Here is a 25,541-nt window from a genome sequence, read left to right on the forward strand (position 1 = left end):
TTGCATTATCTACAGAGGGCACTGTGGCATTATCTAGGGGTGTGTTGCATTATCTACAGAGGGCACTGTGGCATTATCTAGGGGTGTGTTGCATTATCTACAGAGGGCACTGTGGCATTATCTAGGGGTGTGTTGCATTATCTACAGAGGGCACTGCGGCAGCATCCACAGAGGGCACTGCGGCAGCATCTAAAAAGGAGCTGCCCAATCTTGACATGTGTGACTGCCAACTGAGCCGCCGGACTGCATTTAGCGACACTTAAACGGGAAAACTGGATTGTTGAAATAAGCACGTGGAGAAATCTCTCAAATTTTAAACCTAGCGGTATTATTATACTAATGTAGTATTATTATTATACTAATATAGTGTTATAGTAGTTCAAATAACTAACTGATTAACAATAATTTTGTATTGTATCAAATTTGAAAATAATGCGGCCCGACCACTTCATATTTTTTCTATATGTGGCCCACTTACCCGGCCGAGTTTGAGACCCCTGGTCTAATCTGTGTGTGGCAACCCGAAGCTTTTTCACGTGGAAATTGCATCAAGAGACAGGTCACTTTTTTTTGGGCGATGCCGTTTTGAATTCTGCGTGCTGAAACTTCTGCCTTGTAGTGGTTTCCCATGTAGAACAATAGGAGGCGGCATACAGGCAGAATCTGCGTGAAAATTTTTTTGTGCGAACGAGGCCTTAGACTCGAGTTTCCGTCAGTCACTGTAGTGTACCAGCTGTGCAAACCATTGTGCCTTTCTGCTGTCCATACTTGTAATGATTGTGTATTAAAGTGTAATATACAACACACCTGTATCGGATGTGATGTTTATATGGTCCATTCTTTAGACCAGTTGTCTCTAACCTGTAGCTTTACAGCTATTGCAAAACTACAACTTCCAGCGTGCCCTCACTGCCAGGTTGGGAGTTGTAGTTTGGCAATAGCTGTATAGCTGCAGTTTCGATATCGCTGGATTACAGAATACACAAGGTTAAATAGCACAGACCCAGCTAGTATCACTAACATACACTTGGCCCAGTTTCCTCACAAACTAATTATTCTAGCAGTAAGTTACTGGCCCATATTTCTACCACCGAGACATGTCTTGTGATTCTCTGCTGGAAATCACATATGCTTACCCCGAGCTCAGTGACTTGAAGGTTATATATGTTTTTTTTTAGAACTAGATCTGTTATTTACATACAGAGAACAATGGATGGTTAAATCATCATCTAGTAATTTTTTAGGTTTAACTTTTTTAAAGAATTTATGGATCGGCTAAAGTTCTTCTTAGGTCGGGTTCACACGTAGCGTAAATACTTGGATTTTCCGCAATATATTTAATTGTGGAAAATCCACAGCGTAATACAGTAGCAGCAGAGTGGATGAGATTTGAACTAATCTCATCCACACGTTGCTGAAAAACCGTTCATAACTTGACTTGCGGTGCGTTTTTCTAATCGCTGCTTTTCTGTTTTGGGTTTTCCCCATTGAATTCAATGGGAGGTAAAACCCGCAACAAATAGCAGATGTTGCGTTTTTGTTTTTGCGTTGGAAAATCAGTGATTCGGGTGCAAAAACATAAACTCAAAAAATAAGTAAAGCTATACTTATCCAGAATTCTGCTTCTGCGTAAAGCCTGTCCTCCTGGGGTGATGTTTCATCCCATGTGACCGCGGCAGCCAATCACAGACTGACAGACATGATACGTCATCCCAGGAGGCCGGGCTGTAGGACGTCAGAGGGAAAGTGAAAGGTAAAGTTTTTTGTGTTTTTTTTTTTTTGTTTGTTTTTTAACCTGCTATGTTCTGCAGCAGACATCCCGGCCGAAAAACTGCACCAAAATATTGTGGTTTTTTTTTGGCCGGAAATCCCTGCGGTGTCCAGAGCGGATACCCTGTGTGCTTTTACATTGCGTGAACATACTCTTAGGCTGGATTCACACGACCATGTTACGTCCGTAATGGATGGAACTTATTTCGGCCGCTAATCCCGGACCGAACACAGTGCAGGGAGCTCCTAGCATCATAGTTATGTACGATGCTAGGAGTCCCTGCCTCGCCTCAGGACAACTGTCCCGTACTGTAATCATGTTTTCAGTACGGGACAGTAGTTCCACGGAGAGGCAGGGACTCCTAGCATCGTACATAACTATGATGCTAGGAGCTCCCTGCACTGTGTTCGGTCCGGGATTAGCGTCCGAAATGAGTTCCGTCCATTACGGACGTAACCTGGTCGTGTGAATCCAGCCTAAGGGTATGTTCACACGGCAGCCTCAGTTACGGCTGAAATTACGGAGCTGTTTTCAGGAGAAAACCGCTCCGGAATTTCAGACATAATGGCATGTTGCAGGTGCTTTTCGCTGCGTCTATTACGGACGTAATTGGAGCTGTTTTTCCATGGAGTCAATGGAAAACTGCTCCATTTACGTCTCGAAGTGACAGGCACTTCTTTGACGCGGGCGTCTTTTTTACGCGCCGTCATTTGACATCGGCACGTAAAAAAAACGACCGTCTGCACAGAACATCGTAACCCCATTCTAATGAATGGGCAGATGTTTGCCGACGCTTTGGAGCCGTATTTTCGGATGTAATTCGAGGCTAAAACGCCCGAATTACCTCTGTAAATAGGGTGTGTGAACCCAGCCTAATAGTCAAAGTTAAAATAGCCTCTACCCCCATCGACCTTGTTGGCCCTCCAATATCAGGTGGTGTGTTCGATTTTTTTATTTTTATTTATTTGTTTTTATTTATTTTTTTAGCAGATTGTTTTTTTTATTTATAATTCATCTGTGTGTTAATCCGCAGATTTACAGCAGACTCCTACCCCTCCTGCCCACAAGGAATAAAATGGACATTTGACCCGGAAGGATGAAAAAAAAACGCCCCAAAAAACTTTACTCTGTTGTCTAATGCCTATAGCCAGCTTTGGGATCGTAAACCTCTTCGTACCCCACCTCTGCTGCATCCAGTACTGATGGCAACAATAAACAGTTCTGGAGGACACCAGAGAGCAACAGGGGACAACTCATTCGATTGAATCCAAATATTTCTTTCTATTGCCACCTAGAATAAATTCAGATTTCACATTTTTGTATTGTTTTGATAACCACTGCTTCCAGATGTTTTGAAATTTATGACCGTGTTTTGACAGTATATGGTCCATATCCTTGAAAGCCACCAGGAACTGAAGGGTTACAGCCCTCACCACTGCCATTTTGGCCTAGTGCTTTCAGTGAAGTTCTCAGTCTCCAGACCCCCCAACCAATCTCAAGTGCTGACATCTTTTATGACATGTCAAATGTTCGTTGAAATGACAGTGGCCCTTTAAGACATGAATGGCGATAACAACATATTACTGAAAATCTGTTCAAGTACAGTATATACAGAATTTTGGGGAAAAAATAATTTTGTATATTTTAATTAGTATGGGGTAAATTGGAGTAAGAAAAGAGTTAAGAATTGTGCTGTGCAGTACCTAAGCACCACCACTAGATGGCGATGAGTACAAGCATATGTGCGGCGCTCGGTGAAGGTGTCACGTGACCAGTCTCCTCACACGGTTTTTGGCGGTAATTATGGCGGTGGCAGCAGCAGCAGCTACATGGGAGAAGATGGTGAGAGAGTATCGAGGTTTCTATTCTATAAACAATGAACGGCCAAGTAGTTCTTCACAACGACCTCCTCACCTCATGTAATAACGCCTGCTGTCTGTAATGTCATGACTATATTACCTCAGAAGGAAGGAGCTGTGAGGAATTCTGAATGTATATGGGTTGTTTTTTTTCTAGAAAGGCTTCCTTACAGATGCTATACATATTCGTGTACTTTAATTTTGGGACTAATGATAAATGGCTGCGTCGTCCATTAACTTAGGCAGCCATTTGTAATCAATAAAACCACCTACATCGAGATATTGGGCCACAATACTTCTCACTGGCACTGACGGCCATCGTCTACCGCACAATGCAAAAACATTGTCATGTGGGGTGTTCTCGTCTGTAGTTTTCTACCTTCCCCCATAAGACTAACATGCTCACCTCACATCATTTTTTCAAATTTTATTATTTTATGTCCAAAGAGAGGGGGGGGGGTCGGCGCGCGGCCTCTGACGTCACACCACATTGCCGGCGGTGGCGGCGGCGTGCGCCTCTAAATAAATCTGTCAAATCTTGCTCTAGCAGAGCAGAAAACTAAGGCCCTGAGGTTTTTTTTGCAGTTTTTTTGAAAAAAACTGCCTCAGAATTTTGAGGTAGATTTTGAACGGTCTGCACGTATTTTTCCACGTTTATTCGCGCCATATTTTGCCCATGGCCATTGAAGCTAATGCAAGGACCGCGGGCAAAAAACGCAGCAGGTCTTTTCTGCCTCCCATTGATGCAATCAGAGGCAGAATGGCGCTACTTTTACACTACGAGTGGCCAAAAGCCCCCAAATGGATGATTTCAGAAGTTTTTTCGCTGATTCCGATGCGGTTTCTGCATCTAAATCCGTGCCAAAAAACTCAGCGTGAACTGACCCTAAGGCCCTGTTCACACAGAGTATTTTACAGGCAGAAAAATCTGCTTTTAGGAATTTTGAGGCAGATTTTGACCTGCCGGCAAAACACTTGATGCGTTTTTCGCCCGCGGGCAAAAAAATGCCACAAAAAAAACATTTTTTGCATCCCGTTGATGTCTCTGGGAGGTCAGAGACGGAAACGCCCGAAGAAAGGGCATGTTGCTTCTTCCCGCGAGTGTTTTTTACCGCTTGTGGGAAAAAAACACCTCAGCCTCCCATTGGAATCAATGGGAGGCGTTTTCGGGCAGTTTCCAGCGCGGTTTTCGCATCAAAAACCACCAAAATACTCAGTTTGAACTAGCCCTAAGACTGGCGTAATGGTATCTTAGTAAATCTGCCCCAAAGGGGAAATTTATTATTGGTTCAGAAAAGTTGCAAACAGCTCAAAAGTTGAAATATGTGAGGAAAATGTACACGTCTGCAAAAAAGTTGGTGGAAGGGGCGGTGTCACGACAAATTTACTTTAATAAACCGGTGTAAATTATAGCGCACATCTACGCCAGCTCATACTTTTGACTGACACTACGGACTGCCGGTGATGCATCTAATTGAATAAGAAGCGAGCGCCTCTTAATATATCAGGCGCCTCTTACTCCAGCGATCTGCGTATTAAGAGTTGCGTGTGAAACGCCAGTCTCAAAAAAAATCCAACAATATTTTTGGCGCACGGTATGTACAAGAATTCTGGCGCATTTTGTTTAGTAAATCTCCCCGATTACATTAGGGAAGTGCTATTTATGCCAATAGTGGGTTCAGTTTAGCCCGTACATTTTAATAAGTCCTGATAATGATTCATGAGACCTGGGACCCTCACTGATGGCTAGGGAAGGGGCACTGGTACGTGCTGCTTCTGCTTTTAGCTCTAAGATCACCAGCCTATTGTTTATGGAGAGCCCATTGATTATAATTGAAACGAGGAAGAGCACCCCAAATTTAGTTTTATAAACGGTGCACAGCTCCCTATAGAAATCCCCTAGTGTGGACTGCAGGCAGCAACTATTTTATTATTTCGAAGGGTTATTGTATGACAATTATCTTTCTGCTTTTATGACTTGGGGTGTCTAACCTAGTAGGTGCAACAGCTGACGTTCCCATTCATTTCTATAGGGAGCTGTGCACAGTTTATAAAACGAAACTAAATTTGGGGTGCTCTTCCTCGTTTCAATTATAATCAATGGGCTCTCCATAAACAATAGTAATCTTCAGTCACGTTAGTGTGTGTGTATATGTGGCTGCAGATAGTGATCTAGTAAGATCACGATGTGCTGTGTAAATGAATGGGGAGAAGTGTATGACGCTGATTGGTCAGCGTCATACACTTCTCTGTACAATGCCCATATACTATAACATTTATCCGCACAAAATGTTGGCCCCAAAATCAAATAAGGCTAGGATCGCACTGCGTTTTTGTCCTCCGTTTAACGTATATGCTGGAAAAAGCTACTGGCTTAATACGTTAAACGGAGGCTGTGATGCCTAACCGTAGCATCTATCACCCATAGGCTAATATAGTATCTGTTTAACGGATAGTTGGTTGTTTTTTTGTTTTTTTTTACAGGATGGAATAGCGTAGTTTAGGCTTTGTTCACATCTGTGTCATGGCTCCGTTCTGACGTTTTGTCAGAGCTTCCCCTTCAGAATGGAGCCCTGACTGAAACAAACGGAAACCATAATGTTGACGGATCCGGTGCAAATGGTTTCCGTTTGTCTCAGATGTGCAAGGGTTCTGTCGTATTGACGGAAACAATACCGTAGTCAACTACGGATCAGTCACCATTGAAATTAATTATGGTTTCCGTTTGTTTCAGTCAGGGTCCCGTTCTGGCGAGAAGCTCCAACAGAACGTCAGAATGGAGCCCTGACACAGATGTGAACGAAGCCTTGCTATTCTATTTTATGCTTCATTTTCTGCAGTATACCATCGTATACCAACCATACTGAGGCCAATAGAACACTTTTGGCCTTTTTTGGAAACTGTTCATATTATAACCACAAGATGGCGATACACATCCAGCATTCAAAACCTGTATTATCATTTTCAATATTTCATAATGTATATCAAGTATACACGACTGTACTTCTACTCCGATTTAATACATTTTTTTTTTTACTAGTGACCATTTAACAATTCAACCCACATTACTTTTCACATCATTAAGGCCCTATTCACACAGAGTTTTTTGCAGGTTGAAAAAATCTGCCTCAGAATTCCTTCAGGAATTTTGAGGCAGACTTTGACTTGCCTGCGCTTTTTTGCTGCGTTTTTGGGTTTTTTTTTTTTCTGCCTCCCATTGATTTCAATGGGAGATCAGAGACGGAGCCTCGGCACGAAAGGACATGCCACTTTTTTTCCCCCGCGAGTGTCTAAAAGCCAACCAGGGAAAAACGCCTCTGCCTCCCGTTGAAATCAATCGGTAGCAAATTCTCCCGTTTATTCGGCGCCGATTCCGACGCGGTTTCCGTATCAAAATTAGTGCCAAAAGATTGTGTGAACAGGGCCTAACAGTTCTCAAAATAATAAAAAAAACTTGTGTATTGAATTGATTGTATATTTCTTAGAGATTGTAAACTTTGTTTGAATATCTGGATTTTTATGCAAAAATTTTTTTTTTCTTTAAAATAAGTAATGGTATTGTAAAGAAATAGCTGTGAGCTCAAAACGTGTTTCATGAACGTGTTTCATCAACGGGTATCTATATTGACGTCCCCATAAACCTGCATGATTGGATTGGCTGATTGTGCTTGTTTATTTTAATAGGGAAATGGAGATATTTTTAAGAACGTCACTGAACCTCCATGTATGTACTCGGACGTTTAGATTTCTTGGAACCATTTACATTGCTGCATATAAAAATTGTACATACTCTAACTTTTTCATTGGGGATTATGTTTGGTTTATAAAAAAACAAACCAGTATACAGTTCAAGGTCTACCCTCATAAAATGTATTGTTTTTTTTTGTTTTTTTTTCATGTACAAGACAGTAAAGCCTATAGCCTCCCACACTATCCAGTCCAGCAGAAAAACGTGTACATTAAGGTATGATTATTATAATAAAAGGCAATGTACAGATGTATCTAACTCTTTTAGCCGCAGCATCTCGGGCTGACGGGGTCACTTGTTGTTCATTCTGACAATGATTCCTCCAGCATCAGGTGGAGAAACCGTTAAGTCAGTCTCTCAATGCAAGTAAAAAAAATAGAAAAAAATATTTTACAAAAAGTTCGCTCACCGCGTTTCCACTGCGTTAGTTCATACAAGTTGATTTTATCCAAATGCTGCAGGTGCTCGAAAATACCCCCAACGAAGTCCTGTATCGACAGCAGGTATACAAGGCAATAGAAGTGAACAATAAAAGGTGTATCCAGCACTCGATATAAAAACTAATGGTTTATTTGGTCATTTTAAAACAGAAAGATTAAAAATCCCGGGACCACGCGTTACGCGTTTCAGACCGCTATGGTCCTTAGTTATATGACTTAGGATCCTAGCGGTCTGAAACGTGTAAGCGTGGTCCCGGGATTTTTGTTTTATTCTTTCTGTTTTAAAATGACCGAATAAACCATTAGTTTTTATATCGAGTGCTGGATACACCTTTCATTGTTCACTTCTATTGTCTCAATGCAAGTGTATGAGAACTTCGTTGTGTCTCATAGACTAGCACTAAGAGTCTGACCTCCGGTTTCTACAACATACGCTCTAGGATTGAGAGTCAGAATAAAGATCACGTGACCTACAGAATGGATCAGCTACAGGTAAAGTAGAGAGCCAGGTCAGCCAATACACATTACACTTCACTTCACCACATGGTAAAACTGGGGATGGAAAAAATATTTCTGTAAAGTGTTTCTTTAATATTTATAGAGCCTAATATAGGTTCTGCACTAATGTTGCTTTTAACATTTTTTTATATACAGAAGTTTATAATAAATCTTTCTCAGAGTGTCCACGGACAAGGTATGTGTATATAATGCTCTGTACACATACCCCAGTCCATGTAGCTGCCATTCCTGAGCTGTATTTTTGGTAAACCAAGATTACTATGGGAGCTGATGATATACAGTGGTCATTTCAATACACTATACTTATGTACACATTTGCAATTATTTATTGCTGTAATGTATCTAAAATAAAAAATAAAGCAATTTTACATCTGGTCTTGATTAAAAATATCCTACCATCTCCAGATCTGTGTGTCTCCCTGGTTATAAACTTACATTCAGTAGCAAGAAGTTGGGAATAGCTGTATGGAATTATGACTGTAGGATCAGACTACAGAGAGTTTGTTTGTAGTCTGTAACCATGGAGACACAAAGGTCTGCATAGTAGCTGTTGACACAAGACGGTACAATATTTTAATCAAGACTAAAAAGTTGATTCTCTTTTCATTTTAGGAGCATTGGAGCTTTAGAAAAAATATAATTACAAAGTCTGTCCTATAAATAAAAAAAATCAACCTAAATAACATTTTCCCTACAAGAGCCATTAAAGATAATTATTTTAAGTTGAAGCCCTTGTTGTTCCTCAAGCAGTACTTCCAGATTGTACTGCAACAAATCATTTAGAGATTGTTACTTGTTCAATTTTCTGTCATTAAAAATGTATTTCCTTTGTCACTTCTAATATAAATCCTCTTCAACTGCATTGTATAACTAATTGGTTTTTATTTTGCATTTCAATTAATTTTATTTGCCAGGACTGAAGTAAAGCCTTTTTTGTTGTTTGTAAATATATGTGTATATTAAGCTGTCTTCTTCCGAAATGTTGGACTACTAATCCTTGTTGAGGTTGATGAAGACAGTTCTGAAAGTGAGATACATACGCAGATACAAGATGTTGGGTCACGTAAAATGGAATTTAGGAATCCTGCTCGTTGTCTCTTGAATCTGAAGGGAGAATTATTTTGCATTATCAATATTATACTTCACTAGTGGTTAAACAATTTATTGTGATCTACTTGCTGACCAAGGTGCAGTGGGTAATACATCATGCCTTCATTGAGAACTACTTTTCTTCTGACTTCTAATCTCATTAACATGTGGCGTAACTTATCTCAGTTTGCTCTAGGCCTAGTTCACACGGAGTATTTTACAGGCAGAAAAAATCTGCCTCAAAATTTCTTCAGGAATTTTGAGCCAGATTTTGACGTGCCTGCTCTTTTTTGCTGCAGCTTTCATGGTGTTCGCTCGCGGCCATTGAGGACCGTGGGCAAAAAAACGCTGCGAAAAACGCTTTTTCTTCCTCCCATTGATTTCAATGGGAGGTCAGAGAAGGACATTTTTATTTTTTTTCCTGCGAGCCTGCCCAGGAAAAAAACCTCCGCCTCCCATTGCAATCAATGGGAGGCAATTTAGATCACGCTGATTCTGACGCAATTTCTGTGTCAAAATCAGCGCAAAAAAACTGTGTGAACTAGGCCTTAGACAGAAAGAAGGACCCCTTAGTCTGCTGTGTTTTGGCAGCTGAAGTATTATGAATTATAGTTACAGTATTGTATTACATTTACAGAATGTAAAGTAGTAGTCTTTTCCAGTCTAAGAAAGAAGATAATTAAAAAAGCTAACTTACGTTCACGTCTTCCTAGGCTCAAATGTGAAAATCTTCTTGAGAGCTATAAAATAAATAGGATTTACTAACAGAAACATGTTATATACTGTACATTAGGGTTCCCCAACCAGTGGCTTTCTGGCCCTTTGCATGTGACTCTGATGACTTATTTATTTGGAGTATCATTACCCAACTATTATTAATTTCCCTATGGGATCAATAAAGTATCTCTTATCTTATCTTAACTGTGAAACTACACAAGCAAGAGTCTTCATAGATGCTGCTTACCATTTGTATAAAGTGCAGTTTTGACTTTCTAGAAATTTAAAACTGATGGCATGCATTGTTAAATTAAAGGAGTTTTCCAGTTCGGACATCTCTCCCAAAATTTCCTCGATGACGAGCTAAGCAAGTGGCAATGCTTCAGGGAATATGATGGTAATCCATAGAAAAGACGGTCCCACTAGAGTGAGAGAGCTGCTTTATGTAGCTGCTCTCTGCTTTGGACAAAAGAGGGTGGTCCGGAGTATAGGACCTCCCTCTATATGCCATCCATATCTAACAGTCCACTTACTAGTTGACACTGCATTGTTTAACTGGCACATGACATCAGTGCATAACTGGTTCCAGGTATGTCATATTATTATGGAAATTTGGCACCAGAGTGTGGACCAAATCCTGTGCCAAGTTCATACATCTGGCACTCTAGAAGTTGGCTTTGCAGCCAACTTATAGCATTATTACACACTGAAATATTTTATTGGTTCATTTGTTCCTCTTTTGAATTGGTTGTACATTTTTGCAATTTTTATTTTTTAGTTCATATCGGTCAATATTTTATTTGTCCTATGCCATATTCATATGTCATTTACCCACTAAGAAATTGACATGACATTTCAATAAACACCCCCTCTTGTTCTGCTTCCATGTCCACACAACAGCTTATAGATATGCAGTAATGAATGCTTTCTTGTGTTTGGTCTGAAACCCTGTAGTTTCCACAATGTCTTCTGCATTAAGTTGTATGATTATGTAGTTCAGAATGAACAAAGAGTGGCATGTAATTTCTATTTTCACATTGTTATTACTGCTCTTGTGGGAAATCTCCAGCTTTATATTATTGTTGCCTGGATTGTCATTATGCTATATTTGGTAGGAAGCTTTAAGGTCATATCTCAAATAAACTTTGCTAAATGATGTAAGCTGGTATTAGGCTTTGTTCACATCTGCGTTGGGGTCCCGTTCTGACGTTCTGTCTGAGCTTTCCGTCAGAACGGGTCCCTGAACAGACACAGACGGAAACCAGAGGTTTCCCTTTCCATCACCATTGATTTCAATGGTGACGGAGCCGGTGCCCATGGTTTCCGTTTGTCTGTTGCGTACCGGACCCGTCGTTTTGCCGCAAGCAATAGGGTAAGACTACGTTTGTGTCTGTTCAGGGTCCCGTTCTGACGGAAAGCTCAGACAAAACGTCAGAACGGGACCCCAACGCAGATGTGAACGAGGCCTTATTGTGTGGAAATATGATCTTTTAGATGTAGTTGTGTTGGAACTATATGACACGTGTTCTGCAGAATTTATGAATACACTACTCACTGTACTAATGGGCCTGTGGAGTTGGTTACCAGTGTCCTTTCTTCATGCAATGTGAAGGCATTTTTGTACCATAATGTGTTATGACTTACAGGGGCGTAACTAGGAAAGACTGGGCCCCATAGCAAACTTTTGACTGGGGCCCCCCCTCTGCTGGGTATCACACACCCCCCCCTTGTAGATAGTGCCTCCCTATAGATTCCACCACACAGCGCCCCCCTATAGATAGCACCATACACAGCCCCCTGTAGATAACGCCATATACAGCCCCCTCTGTAGATAACGCCATATACAGCCCCCTCTGTAGATAACGCCATACAGCCCCCTCTGTTGATAACGCCATACAGCCCCCTCTGTAGATAACGCCATACAGCCCCCTCTGTAGATAACGCCATACAGCCCCCTCTGTAGATAACGCCATACAGACCCCCTCTGTAGATAACGCCATATAGCCCCCCCCCCAAAAAAAACAAAACGGCCTATAGTGTGTCCTTCAAAAGACATGTATCCCCTCTCCACAGGATAGGGGATACATGTGTGATCGCTGGCAGCGATAAGGAGAACGGGGGACCGAAAGTCCCCCGAAGTTCTCCATGACGAACCTCGGACTTCCGGCGTCTGCGCAGCTCAATAAAAATGAAAGGAGCGCTGGTCACGCATGCGCACAAGCACGACCGGTGCACAAGTCATTTCCATGGAGCTGCCGACACAGACCCCGGAAGTCCGAGGTTTGTCATGGAGAACTTAGGGGGGACTTTCGGTCCCCCGTTTTCCTCATCGCTGGGCGTCCCAGCGATCCCACATGTATCCCCTATCCTGTGGATAGGGGATGCATGTCTTTTGTAGGAACAACCCCTTCAGTGGCTTCGCGCTGTAGCAGCCATAGCATCTGCTAGCGGAGCCTGCGGCCATGGGATGGGGTCGTGCCGGCGGGTGGCCGTAGAAGTCGCTACGGCTGCTATAGCGGTAGTTACGCCACTGCGTATAGGTTTGTACGGCATAAAAATACAGCTCCCAGCATGGCCGGAACAATGGTAAGGATATGCTGGGAGATGCGGTTTCACAAAAAAAAAATCATACCACCATCATCTCGCTGCAGATCATACAGTGACTACAATACTGATTAGAGGCAGAATAAACATTTACATTAAGTGACTCACCGGTGACGTCTCAGATTCTAGTTCTTTTCTTCTCCCTCCGGTTCAGACATCTATGATGGATTTCTCCCGGCCATGACCCATTTCTGCAGTTTTCCGTTTAGATGTCTTCAGCTTCTCACTTTTAAAACATTTCTGCACCTATAAACAAAGTTAAAATTCTCAACACATCTAAATATAACTGTCACACACACACACACACACACACACACACACACACACACACACACACACACACACACACACACACCGTGGCCCCTGTAGATAGTGACCTACATAGAGGCCCCTGTAGATAGTGCCCACATATGGACTCCAGAGCTGCAAGGCAATAGTGCTAACCACTGAGCCACCGTGCTGCCTTACATATAGCTTCCCCTATAGTTAGTGCTCCACGTATAGCCCACCTCTGTATATAGTGTCCCACATATAGCCCACCCCTGTAGACTGTGCACTACATATATACCCCCTGTAGATAGTGGCCCACATCCCCACATACAGACCTCCCCTGTAGCTAGTGCCCCACATATAGACCCCCCCCCCTGTATATAGTGCCCCACATATAGACCCCCCTGTATATAATGGCCCACATATAGACCCCCTGTATATAGTTGCCCACACTCCCACATATAGACCCCCCTGTAGCTACTGCCCCACATATAGACCCCCCCTGTATATAATGGCCCACATATAGACCCCCCCTGTATATAATGGCCCACATATAGAGCCCCCTGTATATAGTTGCCCCACATATAGACCCCCCCTGTATATAATGGCCCACATATAGAGCCCCCTGTAGCTACTGCCCCACATATAGACCCCCCTGGAGCTACTGCCCCACATATAGACCCCCCCTGTATATAATGGCCCACATATAGAGCCCCCTGTATATAGTGGCCCACCCCCCCACATAGACCCCCCTGTAGCTACTGCCCCACATATAGACCCCCCTATATATAATAGCCCACATAAAGATGACCCCCCCCCCTGTAGATAGACCCCCCCACTATAGATAATGCCATTCACATTTGTATGAGGAAAAAAATATATAAACTTGACATACTCACATGATCCCGTTCCCACGCTGTTCACTGGCGATGCAGACATGCTGTCTTCTGAGCATGTCTGCAGGAGCTGAACGAGCGTCCTCCAATGACGCTGATTGGCGGGGCAGAATGACTTGCCCCGCCAATCAGCACCTTCCAAGCATGGAAGCGGCGCGATGATGTAATCGCGCCGCTAGCCAATCAGTGTCATTGTAAGGCACTGGATGGTCAGGCACGGAACATGCCCGGCCATTCAGTGCTAATACATGTATTTGGCTGCCGCTAGCACTGGGGCCCCCCCCCCCGGTGCTAGCGACACCTACAGGCATGAGAGGGCCTGTGTAAGGCTCGGCGGCGCGGGTCCCACAGTAGCGGCGCTACCGCTGTAGCAGCCATAGCGGCTGCTAGCGGTGCCACCGGGCATTTGTTTGGGCGTGTCGGCTGGCGGCACGGGCCCCCTCAAGCCCCGGGCCCCGTAGCAGCCGCTACGGCTGCTACCGCGGTAGTTACGCCACTGATGACTTATCAATATTGCACATATCATGAATCATTGATTGGTGGGGTCTGACTTCTGAGATTCCAAGAATGGGCCAGTTGTCGTCTCGTTCAATGTGGGAGTGTTACCCGTGCATGTGCATTTTGCCCATTTTTAAATGAATGTGAGTTGAAGAGACCTCCACTTGGTGGTTTCTATAACCTCCATTTAGTTAAAGAGGCTCTGTCACCAGATTTTGCAACCCCTATCTGCTATTGCAGCAGATCGGCGCTGCAATGTAGATTACAGTAACGTTTTTATTTTTAAAAAACGAGCATTTTTGGCCAAGTTATGACCATTTTTGTAGTTATGCAAATGAGGCTTGCAAAAGTCCAAGTGGGTGTGTATTATGTGCGTACATCGGGGCGTGTTTACTACTTTTACTAGCTGGGCGTTCTGATGAGAAGTATCATCCACTTCTCTTCTGCCTGATCACGCTGTGACGTCACTCACAGGTCCTGCATCGTGTCAGACGAGCGAGGACACATCGACACCAGAGGCTACAGTTGATTCTGCAGCAGCATCAGCGTTTGCAGGTAAGTAGCTACATCGACTTACCTGCTAACGCCGATGCTGCTGCAGAATCAACTGAAGCCTCTGGTGCCGATGTGTCCGACACGATGCAGGACCTGTGAGTGACGTCACAGATCTGCACTGTCAGAAGCTGGGCGATCTGAAGAGAAGTGGATGATACTTCTCGTCAGAACACCCAGCTAGTAAAAGTATTAAACACGCCCCGATGTACGCACATAATACACGCCCACTTGGACTTTTACTTTTAAACACACCCACTTGGACTTTTGCAAGCCTCATTTGCATAACTACAAAAATGGTCATAACTTGGCCAAAAATGCTCGTTTTTTAAAAATAAAAACGTTACTGTAATCTACATTGCAGCGCCGATCTGCTGCAATAGCAGATAGGGGTTGCAAAATCTGGTGACAGAGCCTCTTTAAACTGGGAGAGAGACCGCTCAGGCATGGCCTGCTCTCCCTCAGCAAATGGGATGAAAATCACCCAGTTCTTATTGATAGGAGGGGATTCAACTAATGAATATTTTAAGACTTGTCCTATGTTTAGGTCATAACATTATGGTATAAAAAAATTAGGATATGCCATCAATTTCTGATCCGTAGAAGTCCAACTGCTGAAACTTCCACCTATTGTGAATCATTCTCCTATTAGTTAAACATGCCCTAAGAAGGCATTAGTATAAGGCTTGTCCAAAACACTACGCAGGATTTGTTTGACTTGTATAAGTCCAGTATTTACATAGTCCCAAGTGCACTATCGGACTTGGGTCTATGTACGTGGATGTACCAGCTGATTTGGTCTTTTTTTAAAGTGATCGAGGTTAAAATATGGAAAGACTATGTTGAAAGTATAATGAATTATGAGAAGTTATATTATTGCAGTATGGGGAATCAGAGTAATAATACAATGTGGGGAAAATGAGAGTGAAGAAGCTGAAACCAGACCCGTCTTAGGCCTAGTTCAGACTGAGTTTTTGTAGGCAGAAAATTCTGCCTTGAAAAATCAACTCCGTTTTTTTTGCACCACACGTGTTATTTGGTACATTTTTGAAAGTTGTTTTTTTTTACCTTTATTCTCTATTAATTTTTGAGGCAGATATTGAAATCCCAGCATTTTTTTTAAATTATTTTTTTTACGCATTTCTTGAGGCCCAACAATCATTAAGATAAGGGGCCTGGGGTAGACGGACACACTGATCACACATTGATGGTAGGGATAAAATAAAGACTCCTGTATGTACAGTGGTGTTGTGTATCATGCAATGTTGTTGATTTTTGTTAACATTTGCACTTTTCACACATTAAATGACTATCTATCAATACAACATAAAGCGGTTAGGCACCGTGCACATGGGATGGAAATGCTTCCGATTTTCTTTGCAAATTTGCGCATGGAAAATCTGCAGTGGATTACAGTACCGTACAGTTGACAATCTCATCCACATGTGGAATATTTTCTGCACGGAAATCCGAGCGTGCTGTGGATTTTTAAATTGGTAGCATGCTCAATATGTTGGGATGTGCAAAGCGCATTTCATCTTTTTCACTGTAGAATTGGTGAAATCCACTGTAGAAAAAAATGCAACAAATCCACTATGTGTGAGGGTGCTTTGTTATAGGAGTAGAAAAACCAAACTAACGGCAGTGACAGATCCGTCAGATGAAGGACACCAACGGTGCTCTTCGGAACTCATTGACTTTAATGAGTACTTGGGTTTCCGTCATGGTGCCAGTCATATTCTGGACAAAATAGCGCTGCATTCTGCCCTTTTAATCAGAGGTTTTTGCCGGAATCTGCAACAGAGGCTCCTAACGGATCCTCCAGCACAGATGTGCACATAGTTTTAGGGCTTGTCCTCACAATGGAATTGCTGCAGATTTTGCGGCGTTTTTTTTCCAAGTCTCTGAGATGGTGAGATCTCTGAAAAATGCAGCAATTCAGTTCACTTTCTGCAGCATGTCAATTCCTGCTGCGGAAAGTGGACTGAATTGCTGCGTTTTTCAGAGGAGATATAATGAAAAATACGCACCGCAGGTGAATTTTGGACGGAAATTTTATGCAGCGTATGGATGTGATCTGCCACTGTATTCCGCTGCGTATTTTCCATAATTCAGAACGAAAAATACACAGCAATTCCGTTGTGTGGACAAGCCCTTAGAGGTGTGTGTGTGTGTGTGTGTGTGTTTCTATCAAATGGCTGCTTACACAGGTGACAAGGGACATTTACTCACCTCAGATACCCTGTCTCGAGTGTTTGACAATTGCAGCAGTTCCTCATATCTCTGCTGATATAGATGAAGAAGTAACACCAGGTACAGACTGGGATTTAGTGTGGCCTGAATGCATGGAGAAACAGTTTTATAACAGTGCTACAAGCCAATAAGCCTCTTTTAAAGAGGGTTGTGTCACTTGGCAGACTTAATTTCAAGATTATCCAAGAAGTAGAGGTTATAAAGGGCATCTTTACCCCCTAAATGTCCCTCATTTTCCCTTTTGCTCTTTGGGTTGGCTCTACGTTTCAGTGCGCAGTATTCAAATCAATACTCCTAAGCCCTTTCAACCAAACAGATGAAGATAGGGCTCACATTCTGACTTCTTTTGGCTGTATAGATTCATAAAAAATGAATGATACTTTGAAGTTTAAGGAGCTAGAATCTGAGATCAGATAGATCAAGAGGGCTTTGGCGCATTAATTTGCATATCATGAGTGCTAAAACTTGCCCCTGCTGCACCCAATAATTTTTATATCTTATAGATGCCTTACTATTATGCAGATTGTCTCATACTATTAATGTTTTATTATTTACTTTTTCCTTTAGTTGAAACGGTTTGTAATCAATAGCTCAGGATCATGAGATCCCTAGTGACCCCGCAATATTCTTAGTTAACATCGCCAGTCAGTATCACCTGAGTCTCCTGATGTTTTCTGTAATGCTCGCTCAAGTTGAATCCTTCAATTTCACACTCCACCTTTTGTTTGCACATCTCGCATATTATTACAGTGTTCAGCTCTGCCCCTGGAATGAAAATGCATTTAGGCTTAATCCGTTCTGTCTGCAAAACTGTATACAGTTAGGTCCAGAATTATTTGGACAGTGACACAAGTTTTGGCATTTAAGCTGTTTACCAAAACATATTGAATATACAGTTCTATCATGAATGTGAGCTTAAAGTGCAGACTCTCTGCTGTAATTTGAGAGTATTCACATCCTAATTTGAGAAAGGGTTTAGGAATTACAGCTCTTTAATATGTTGCTGCCCCTTTTTCAAGGGACCAAAGGCAATTGGACCATTATCTCAAAAGCTATTTCATGGGCTATTCCCCCATTAATCCATCATCAATTAAGCAGGTTTTTCAGCAGTTGATTCCAGGTTTGGCATTTGCATTGGGAAACTGTTGCTGTGAACCCACAACACGAGGTCACGGGAGATCTCAATGCAAGTGAAACAGATCATCGTTAGGCTGAAAAAAATGAAGAAATACATGAGAACAAATGTTAGGCGTGGCCAAATCAACAGTTTGGTACATTCTTGAAAAAAGAGAGCGCATTGTTCTCGTAAACTCCAAAAGGCCTGGATGTCCACGGATGACAACAGTGGTGGATGATCGCGGAATCCTTTCCATGGTGAAGAAAAAAAACCTTCATAACATCTATCCAAGTGAAGAACACTCTCCTGGAAGTAGGTGCATCACTATCTAAGTCTACCATAAAGAGAAGACTTCATGAGCAAATACAGAGGGTTCACTACAAGGTGCAAACCATTAATCAGACTCAAAAATAGAAAGGCCAGATTAGACTTTTCCAAACAACATCTAAAGAAGCCGCCCAGTTCTGGAACAGAATTCTTTGGACAGATGAAACTAAGATCAACCTGTACCAGAATGATGGGAGGAAGAAAGTATGGAGAAGGCTTGGAATGGCTCATATTCCAAAGCACAGCACATCCTCTGTAAAACATGGTGGAGGCAGTGTGATGGCATGGTGGAGATAGTGTGATGGCATGGTGGGGGCAGTGTGATGGCATGGTGGAGGCAGTGTGATGGCATGGTGGCGATAGTGTGATGGCATGGGCATGCATTGCTGCCAAAGGCACTGGGCCACTAGTGTTTATTGATGATGTGACTGAAGACAGAAGCAGCCGGATGAATTCTGAAGTGTTCGGGGATTTACTTTCTACTCAGATTCAACCAAATGCAGCAAGGTTGATTGGACGTTGCTTCACAGTACAGATAGACAATAACCCAAAACATACTGTGAAAGCAACCCAGGAGTTTTTTTAAGGCAAAGAAGTGGAATATTCTGCAATGGTTAAGTCAATCATCAGATCTCAACCAGATCGAGCTGCATTTCACTTGCTTAAGACAAAACTTAATGCAGAAAGACCCACAAACCAGCAACAACTGAAGACAGCTGTAGTAAAGGCCGAGCGAAGCATCACACAGATGGAAACCCAGCGTTTGGTGATGTCCATGGGTTCCAGACTTCAGGCAGTCATTGTCTACAAATGATTCTCTACAAAGAATTAAAAAATAACATTTTATTTCTGGTAATGTTAATTTGTCCAATTATTTTTGATTCCTTGAAATGAGGAAGGAGGCTGTGTAGAAAAATGTTTGCAATTCCTAAACATTTCACAGGATATTTTTGTTCAACCCCTTGAATTAAACCTGAAAGTCAACACTTCAATTGCATCTCCGTTGTTTCATTTCAAATCCAATGTGGTGGCATGCAGAGCCCAAATCATAAAGATTGTGTCTCTACTTTTGAATTTTCCAAAAAACGATTAATAATAATAATCTAAAAATATTATACAGGTGTAATAGTTTTCTAATGCTCATAACTATTAGTCTTATTGTGGTGTTAGACATGAAATTCAGATATAGAGATTTATCAATGCGATTACACTTAACGCTAATGTTTGCTTGTCAGAAAAAGGGACGTGTGACTTTCATGTAAAACCCTTAGGCTCTATTCACACGACAGGGTCCGTGTGTCGGCTGATAAAAACGTCAGTTTTTCTCAGACGTTTTGCATCCGTTTCCGGCCATGATTCCGTTTTTAACATCTGTTTCCGTTTAAAACGGACAGGCATCTGCTAGGACATGTCTTTGGAATAGCCTAGCAGGCATTCACTACAGGCAGACCTGGGGGCCTTTATTAGGCCTCCGTCTGCCATCGGAGACAGACACTCGGCGATCTTATCGCCGGGTGCCGGTGGGATGAGAGGGAGCTCCCTCCCTCTATCCAAAACAACTCCGATGCGGTGCTCGCTATTGAGCGCCGCATCTGAGGGGTTAAACGGGTGAGCTCGATACGAATATCGATCTCATATGTTTGAGCAGGGATGCCCCCAGCCCTCATCTACATCTGAGCTTGAGAGCAGGGACATTTAACGGCTCCCTGCTCTGTTTACTTATTCTGATGCAGCGCCGTGAAAAGGCTTATCAGCGAGCATTAAGGGGTTAAGAGCCATAACTTTTTTAACAATTTTTTTCGCAGATGCAGCTGTATGAGGGCTTTTTTTTGCGCAACAACCTGGAGTTTGTATTGATACCATTTTGGAGTACATGCGACTTTTTGATCACTTTTTATCAAATTTTTTTGATAACGGGAAACAGGTAATTTTTTGTTTCCGTCTTTTTCATAATAAAGCATTTTGTAAGGGGAAAAAGTGGGTTTTTAAAGAATTTTTTTTTACTTGGGATTTTTATTTAACTTTATTAAACTGTTTTTTTTTTGTCTTACTAGGGGACTTCACTATGCGATCATTTAATCGCTTTTATAATACACTGCAATACTTCTCTATCACAGTGCATTATTATTGCCTGTCAGCCTCTGGTATGGCCTAACAGACTTTCACTAGAGGCAGACCTGCGGGCCTTTGTTAGGCCCCTGGCTGCCATAGAGACCATCGGCACCCTGCAAACGCATCGCGGGTATGTCTAGGTGAAAGAGGGAGCCCCTTACCTCTAAAACCACACACATGCGGCGGTCGCTATTGACTGCCGCATCTGAGGGGTTAAATAGGTGGGATCAATGTTGATATCGATCCCGCCCGCTCAAGCCGGTCTGCTTTCAGCCCTCCTAGCGGAAAGCAGGGAGCTTTTACTGCTCCCGGCGGCTCAGATTTATTTTGATGCAGTGCAGTAAAAAGACATGTACATCAGAATAAAGCCCGTTAGTGACCGCTGTGAAAAGGCATAGTGGCGGTCACTAAAGGGTTAAACAGATTTATTAAGCGTTATCACCAGGTTTCTCTCCAACAAGTGAAAAACACCAAGTACTACCTGTACTATATAATATACAACCATATACAATAAAATGCACAATATTCTTCAACACTAATTGTTATAATGGTAGACCAATATTAGTAAATGTGCCCTATTTATAAAAATCTTACTTTATTTTCAAGTTTTTTGAAAGGCATAGTCAGCTACGCTTTTTCCAATGCAAAGTGATCCCGCAAACACCCTCTATTAAAACGTATGCCACGATATATATATATATATATATATATATATATATATATATACACACACACACACACTAATAATTTCAGTGGCACTCTTTAACCCCTTCCCTCCGCAGCCCTTTTTCAGATTTTCATTTTCGTTTTTCCTCCTCACCTTCAAAAAGCCATAATGCCTTTATTTTTCCGTCGATATAGTACTATGAGGGCTTGATTTTTGCGGGATGAGTTGTAGTTTTTCGTAGCACCATTTACTTTGCCATATAATGTACTAGGAAACGGGGAAAAAATTATTTGTGGGGTAGAAAATGAAAAAAACACAGATTCCTCCATTGTTTTTTTGCACGCCATTTTTACGGAATTCACTGTGCAATTAAAACAACATGTTAATTTTATTCTATGGGTCAATACGATTACGCAGATACCAAATAGATGTAATTTTGTCTGTATTTTACTACTTTTACAAGTAAAAACCTAAGTGTAAAAAAGATAATTTATTTTGTTTCGCCAAATTCCGAGAGCCGTAACTTTTTTTTATTTTTCCGTCGATTAAGTGGTATAAGGGCTTATTTTTTGCGGGAGAAGCTGTCGTTTTTAATAATACCATTTTGGTGTACATGCGACGGTTTGATCACTTTTTATTTAATATTTTGTGGGAGATGAGGTGAACAAAAAAATAGAGATTCTGGCATTTACAATTTTTTCTTTTTGCGGCGTTCACCGTGCGGGTTAAATAATGATATATTACGATAGTTCCGACTTTTACGGATGCGGCGATACCAATTATGTTTATTTAATTTTTTTACTATGCTCTAGGGGGAAAATGGGAAAAGGTTTTTTTTGAACTTTTAATTAAAAAAAAAAAAATTTCACACAAAAAAAAAAAATTTTACTTTTTTATTTTATTTGTCCCCCTAGGGGACTTCAACCAGCGATCGTTAGATTGCTTGCAGGATATACTGCAATACTAGTGTATTGCAGTATATCATGATTCTGACAGTCTCCTATGAGGCAGAGCTTCATAGGAGTACAAATATGGCGGACCTGGGGCACTTCGTCAGGCCCCCAGGCAGCCGTGCCAACCAACGGCTCCCCCCGATCTCGCCGCAGGGGGGCCGTTGGGACGTTGTTTTTAGTAATTTAAATGGCGCTATCTCTATTGAACGCGGCATTTAATGGGTTAAACAAGCGGGATCAGCTAAAACGGGATCCCGCTCCTAACCCGGAAGTGTCGGCTGTAACACCCAGCCGACACACTCGCTCTATGGAGCCTGCTCCATATTCCCCCACCCGGCGTGCGCCGTATATATACGGCGGATGTCGGGAAGGGGTTAAATGTGCACGTCCTGTTTTGGAAAATAAACAATGTCTTTTCATGCGTCATTGTGAACACATTTTCCCATAACAGCGATACCTCGAACACTTCCTACAACTGGTTCTTAAGAAAATGTCCACCCACTATCGCAGCAAAGTACTACAGCTCTGCTCTGATTCAAGTAAATAGGAGCAGAGCTGCGGTAACCCAGCATGGCCGCTATACAGTGCACGGAGCCTACTGCTTCCGACACTGACCCCTGCATAACTTCTGGTGGCCGGAGGCAGCCGGAACAGCTGATCGGTGCGGGGTCCTGGTGTTGGACCCCCACTGATCATATACTAATGACCTATCCTGTGGTTAGGTCATCGGTGTAAAAAACAGCCCCCAAACTGGACAATCCCATTGAATGCATCATATTTCAAGCCATAGAGCCCCTTCATCAGCTACGACTGTTCAGGTGTGTCTCTCTACCTGTTGAAGGCATTTTATGGCTTAAAGCACATTGTATTGGAGACCAATAAATTTACATTCACCAATACCTCTGGATTTTGTCTGCTGTCAATATGAAAAAAGTGTAGCCCCAGTCCAGCATTTTTCTTTGCCTACCTTCCATGATTGGGGGCCACTCAGATCCACCGACAACCCAACGAAGGTGGCTACAGCAGAGTGACTGTTACATTCATGACTGATGGTTGTTTCCAACACTCAACCAAAATAAGGGAGCAAGATTCCACCAAGTTTCCAGCCTCCCCTATAAATATATTGTCGTGGCTACATACTGTCCTATGAGGTGCTCTGGCTGTTTTTTTCTTTTCTGGCACCCTTCTAATCCATACAGGCAGGCTGCGCAATACACCATGCAAGGTGAATAGTGTTTCATGTATTTGGTATTGCGGCTTTTCTTCCTACTAAGATATTAGCATTTGATTGGTAGTTGATGTGTATTTAAAACCTGTCTTTGTAGAGCCTCTTTCATTGACGTGAGTTGATTTTTAGGGTATGGTCCCACGTAGCGGTCGAAGACCCTGTCCAAATGCGATGGCTAATGGCCGCACTATTTTGCTGGTAATACCCAGCAAAATCATTCAGCCATTGGCCACCGCAAGTGAGCGGGGTTTCGGATGCGCTACATAGCACTATATAGCCTTAGGCTGTGTTCACAATGTTCATTTTTGTTGTGTTTTGAAACTTAGCCATGCAAAACGCACACATTTTTTAAATACCCGCGCATTTTTACAAAGTGCTTCAGCGATAATCCTTTGACCATTTGATTGAAAACCAGATTACAGCTGAAATATTTTAAAAAACGCAGATGTGTTTATTTTGGCACAATTTCAAAATACTACAAAAAAGCACAATGTGAACTCAGCCTTATTCCTTTTGCTCAATTTTATTTCCTTTAGGCCCCATGCACGTGGCAGAGCCCTAGTACAGAGCTGTATGGCCTCTGTGTCGTACAGACTCCCTCAAGTGCCTCTAGGGAAGGATACCTCCTTACAGTATCTGATGGAGCATGACCACTTTTTTTTTTCCTTTCTGATTCATATATATAGTACGTTACAGTAAAGTAACCCCCATGTACTAAAATGTGAGCGGTATTATAGGTCCACACAAAAGGGAGCTGCAAAACAGCCGTGTGAAATGAGGCAATAACAAAACATTTTATCTGGGAACATATAATGTTGTAGCCATATTTCTCTCACCTGATTTAATTTTAGCCAGCAGCCATTTCTTTATGCATTCAGTGTGAACATACTTTAAACTCCCGGAGCACTGACAAGGTGCTATGAGATGATTTTCTGTGGTTTCAACTCCCATGAGACAGATCCTGCACAGATCCCCTTCTTCTTCTGATTCTTCTTGTAGTAAACTATGAAGTGTGAAAAGCATGTTATCTGACATTACTAACATGTAGTTCTAGATTTCAGTCTGCTGAACAAAAGTTGTTATTCAGCAACGGATAATTAAAATATAATTAAAAGGACAGCTTCAACTCTATTGTGTGCTATATAAATATCACACAAAGTGGCAACAGCACGCTGCGAGCACTAATGCCACCTAAGCCACTAAATATAAATAAATATGCATTACTGCTAAATCTACTTACAATAGTGAGATTCTTAGCGCACATTTTGATCAAATTGTGGGAGCCCACCTGCCACGACAAGGCAGTTCTGGGTGTATGTGCAACGTAGGTTCCCACCTCAGAGGTCACCTTGTCGTGGCAGGTGGGCTCACACAGTTTGATTAAAATGTGCGCTGAGAACCTCCCTATTGTAAGTAGACTTAGCAGTAATGCATATTTATTTCTATTTAGTGGCTTTGTACAGCCACTTTTTGTGTGCTGTATAAATTTGCAGTCACAGGCGTTCTTGCACTTGTATACACATTTTGTTTCATTTTGCTGGAATGTATTTATGTATGTATATATATATCACTCACTCAAAAGTCTACACACCCCTGTTAAAATGCCAGGTTTTTGTCATGTTACAAAATCAGTCCAAGATTAATCATTTCAGATTTTTTTTCTACCTTTTAATGTAACACATAATCTGTTACATTATATTGAAAAATAAACGGAAAACTTTTAGAGGAGAAATATAAAGAACAAAAATAATGTAGTTGCATAAGTGTGAACACCCTCTTAGAATTGGGGATGTGGTTGTGTTCAGAATTAACCAATTACATTTAAACTCATTTTAAATAGTAGTCATTACACAGCTGCCATTATTTAAAGTGATTCTGAGCAACCCCATATAAAGTTCAGCTGTTCGATTAGTATTTTCCT

At 41.9% G+C, this 25,541-nt stretch overlaps 2 protein-coding genes across 4 annotated transcripts in view; one reads left to right on the forward strand and one right to left on the reverse strand.

Moving 5' to 3' along the window:
- The first annotated feature begins 3,591 nt into the window (after positions 1-3,591).
- The window catches only part of TANC2 (tetratricopeptide repeat, ankyrin repeat and coiled-coil containing 2), a 435,863-nt gene continuing 413,913 nt past the window's right edge, over positions 3,592-25,541 (forward strand). For both annotated transcript variants that reach the window (XM_075846635.1, XM_075846637.1), the window contains exons 1-2: positions 3,592-3,690; positions 7,536-7,594. The gene's annotated coding sequence lies outside the window, so the exon portion shown is untranslated. The remainder of the gene's footprint in view (positions 3,691-7,535; positions 7,595-25,541) is intronic.
- The window catches only part of MARCHF10 (membrane associated ring-CH-type finger 10), a 42,511-nt gene continuing 26,063 nt past the window's right edge, over positions 9,094-25,541 (reverse strand). Inside the window, exons 6-10 of one of the 2 annotated variants that reach the window (XM_075846645.1) lie at positions 24,457-24,623; positions 17,872-17,981; positions 17,196-17,300; positions 10,124-10,166; positions 9,094-9,441 (exon numbers count right to left, since the gene is read on the reverse strand). In XM_075846645.1, coding sequence (XP_075702760.1) covers positions 9,413-9,441; positions 10,124-10,166; positions 17,196-17,300; positions 17,872-17,981; positions 24,457-24,623 — 454 coding nt within the window. In that variant the 3' untranslated portion in view covers positions 9,094-9,412. The remainder of the gene's footprint in view (positions 9,442-10,123; positions 10,167-17,195; positions 17,301-17,871; positions 17,982-24,456; positions 24,624-25,541) is intronic. The other variant, XM_075846644.1, reaches the window with a different exon arrangement.

This window comes from Rhinoderma darwinii, chromosome 13 (genome assembly GCF_050947455.1).
Source record: "Rhinoderma darwinii isolate aRhiDar2 chromosome 13, aRhiDar2.hap1, whole genome shotgun sequence".
Classification (NCBI taxonomy): Eukaryota; Metazoa; Chordata; class Amphibia; order Anura; family Rhinodermatidae; genus Rhinoderma; species Rhinoderma darwinii.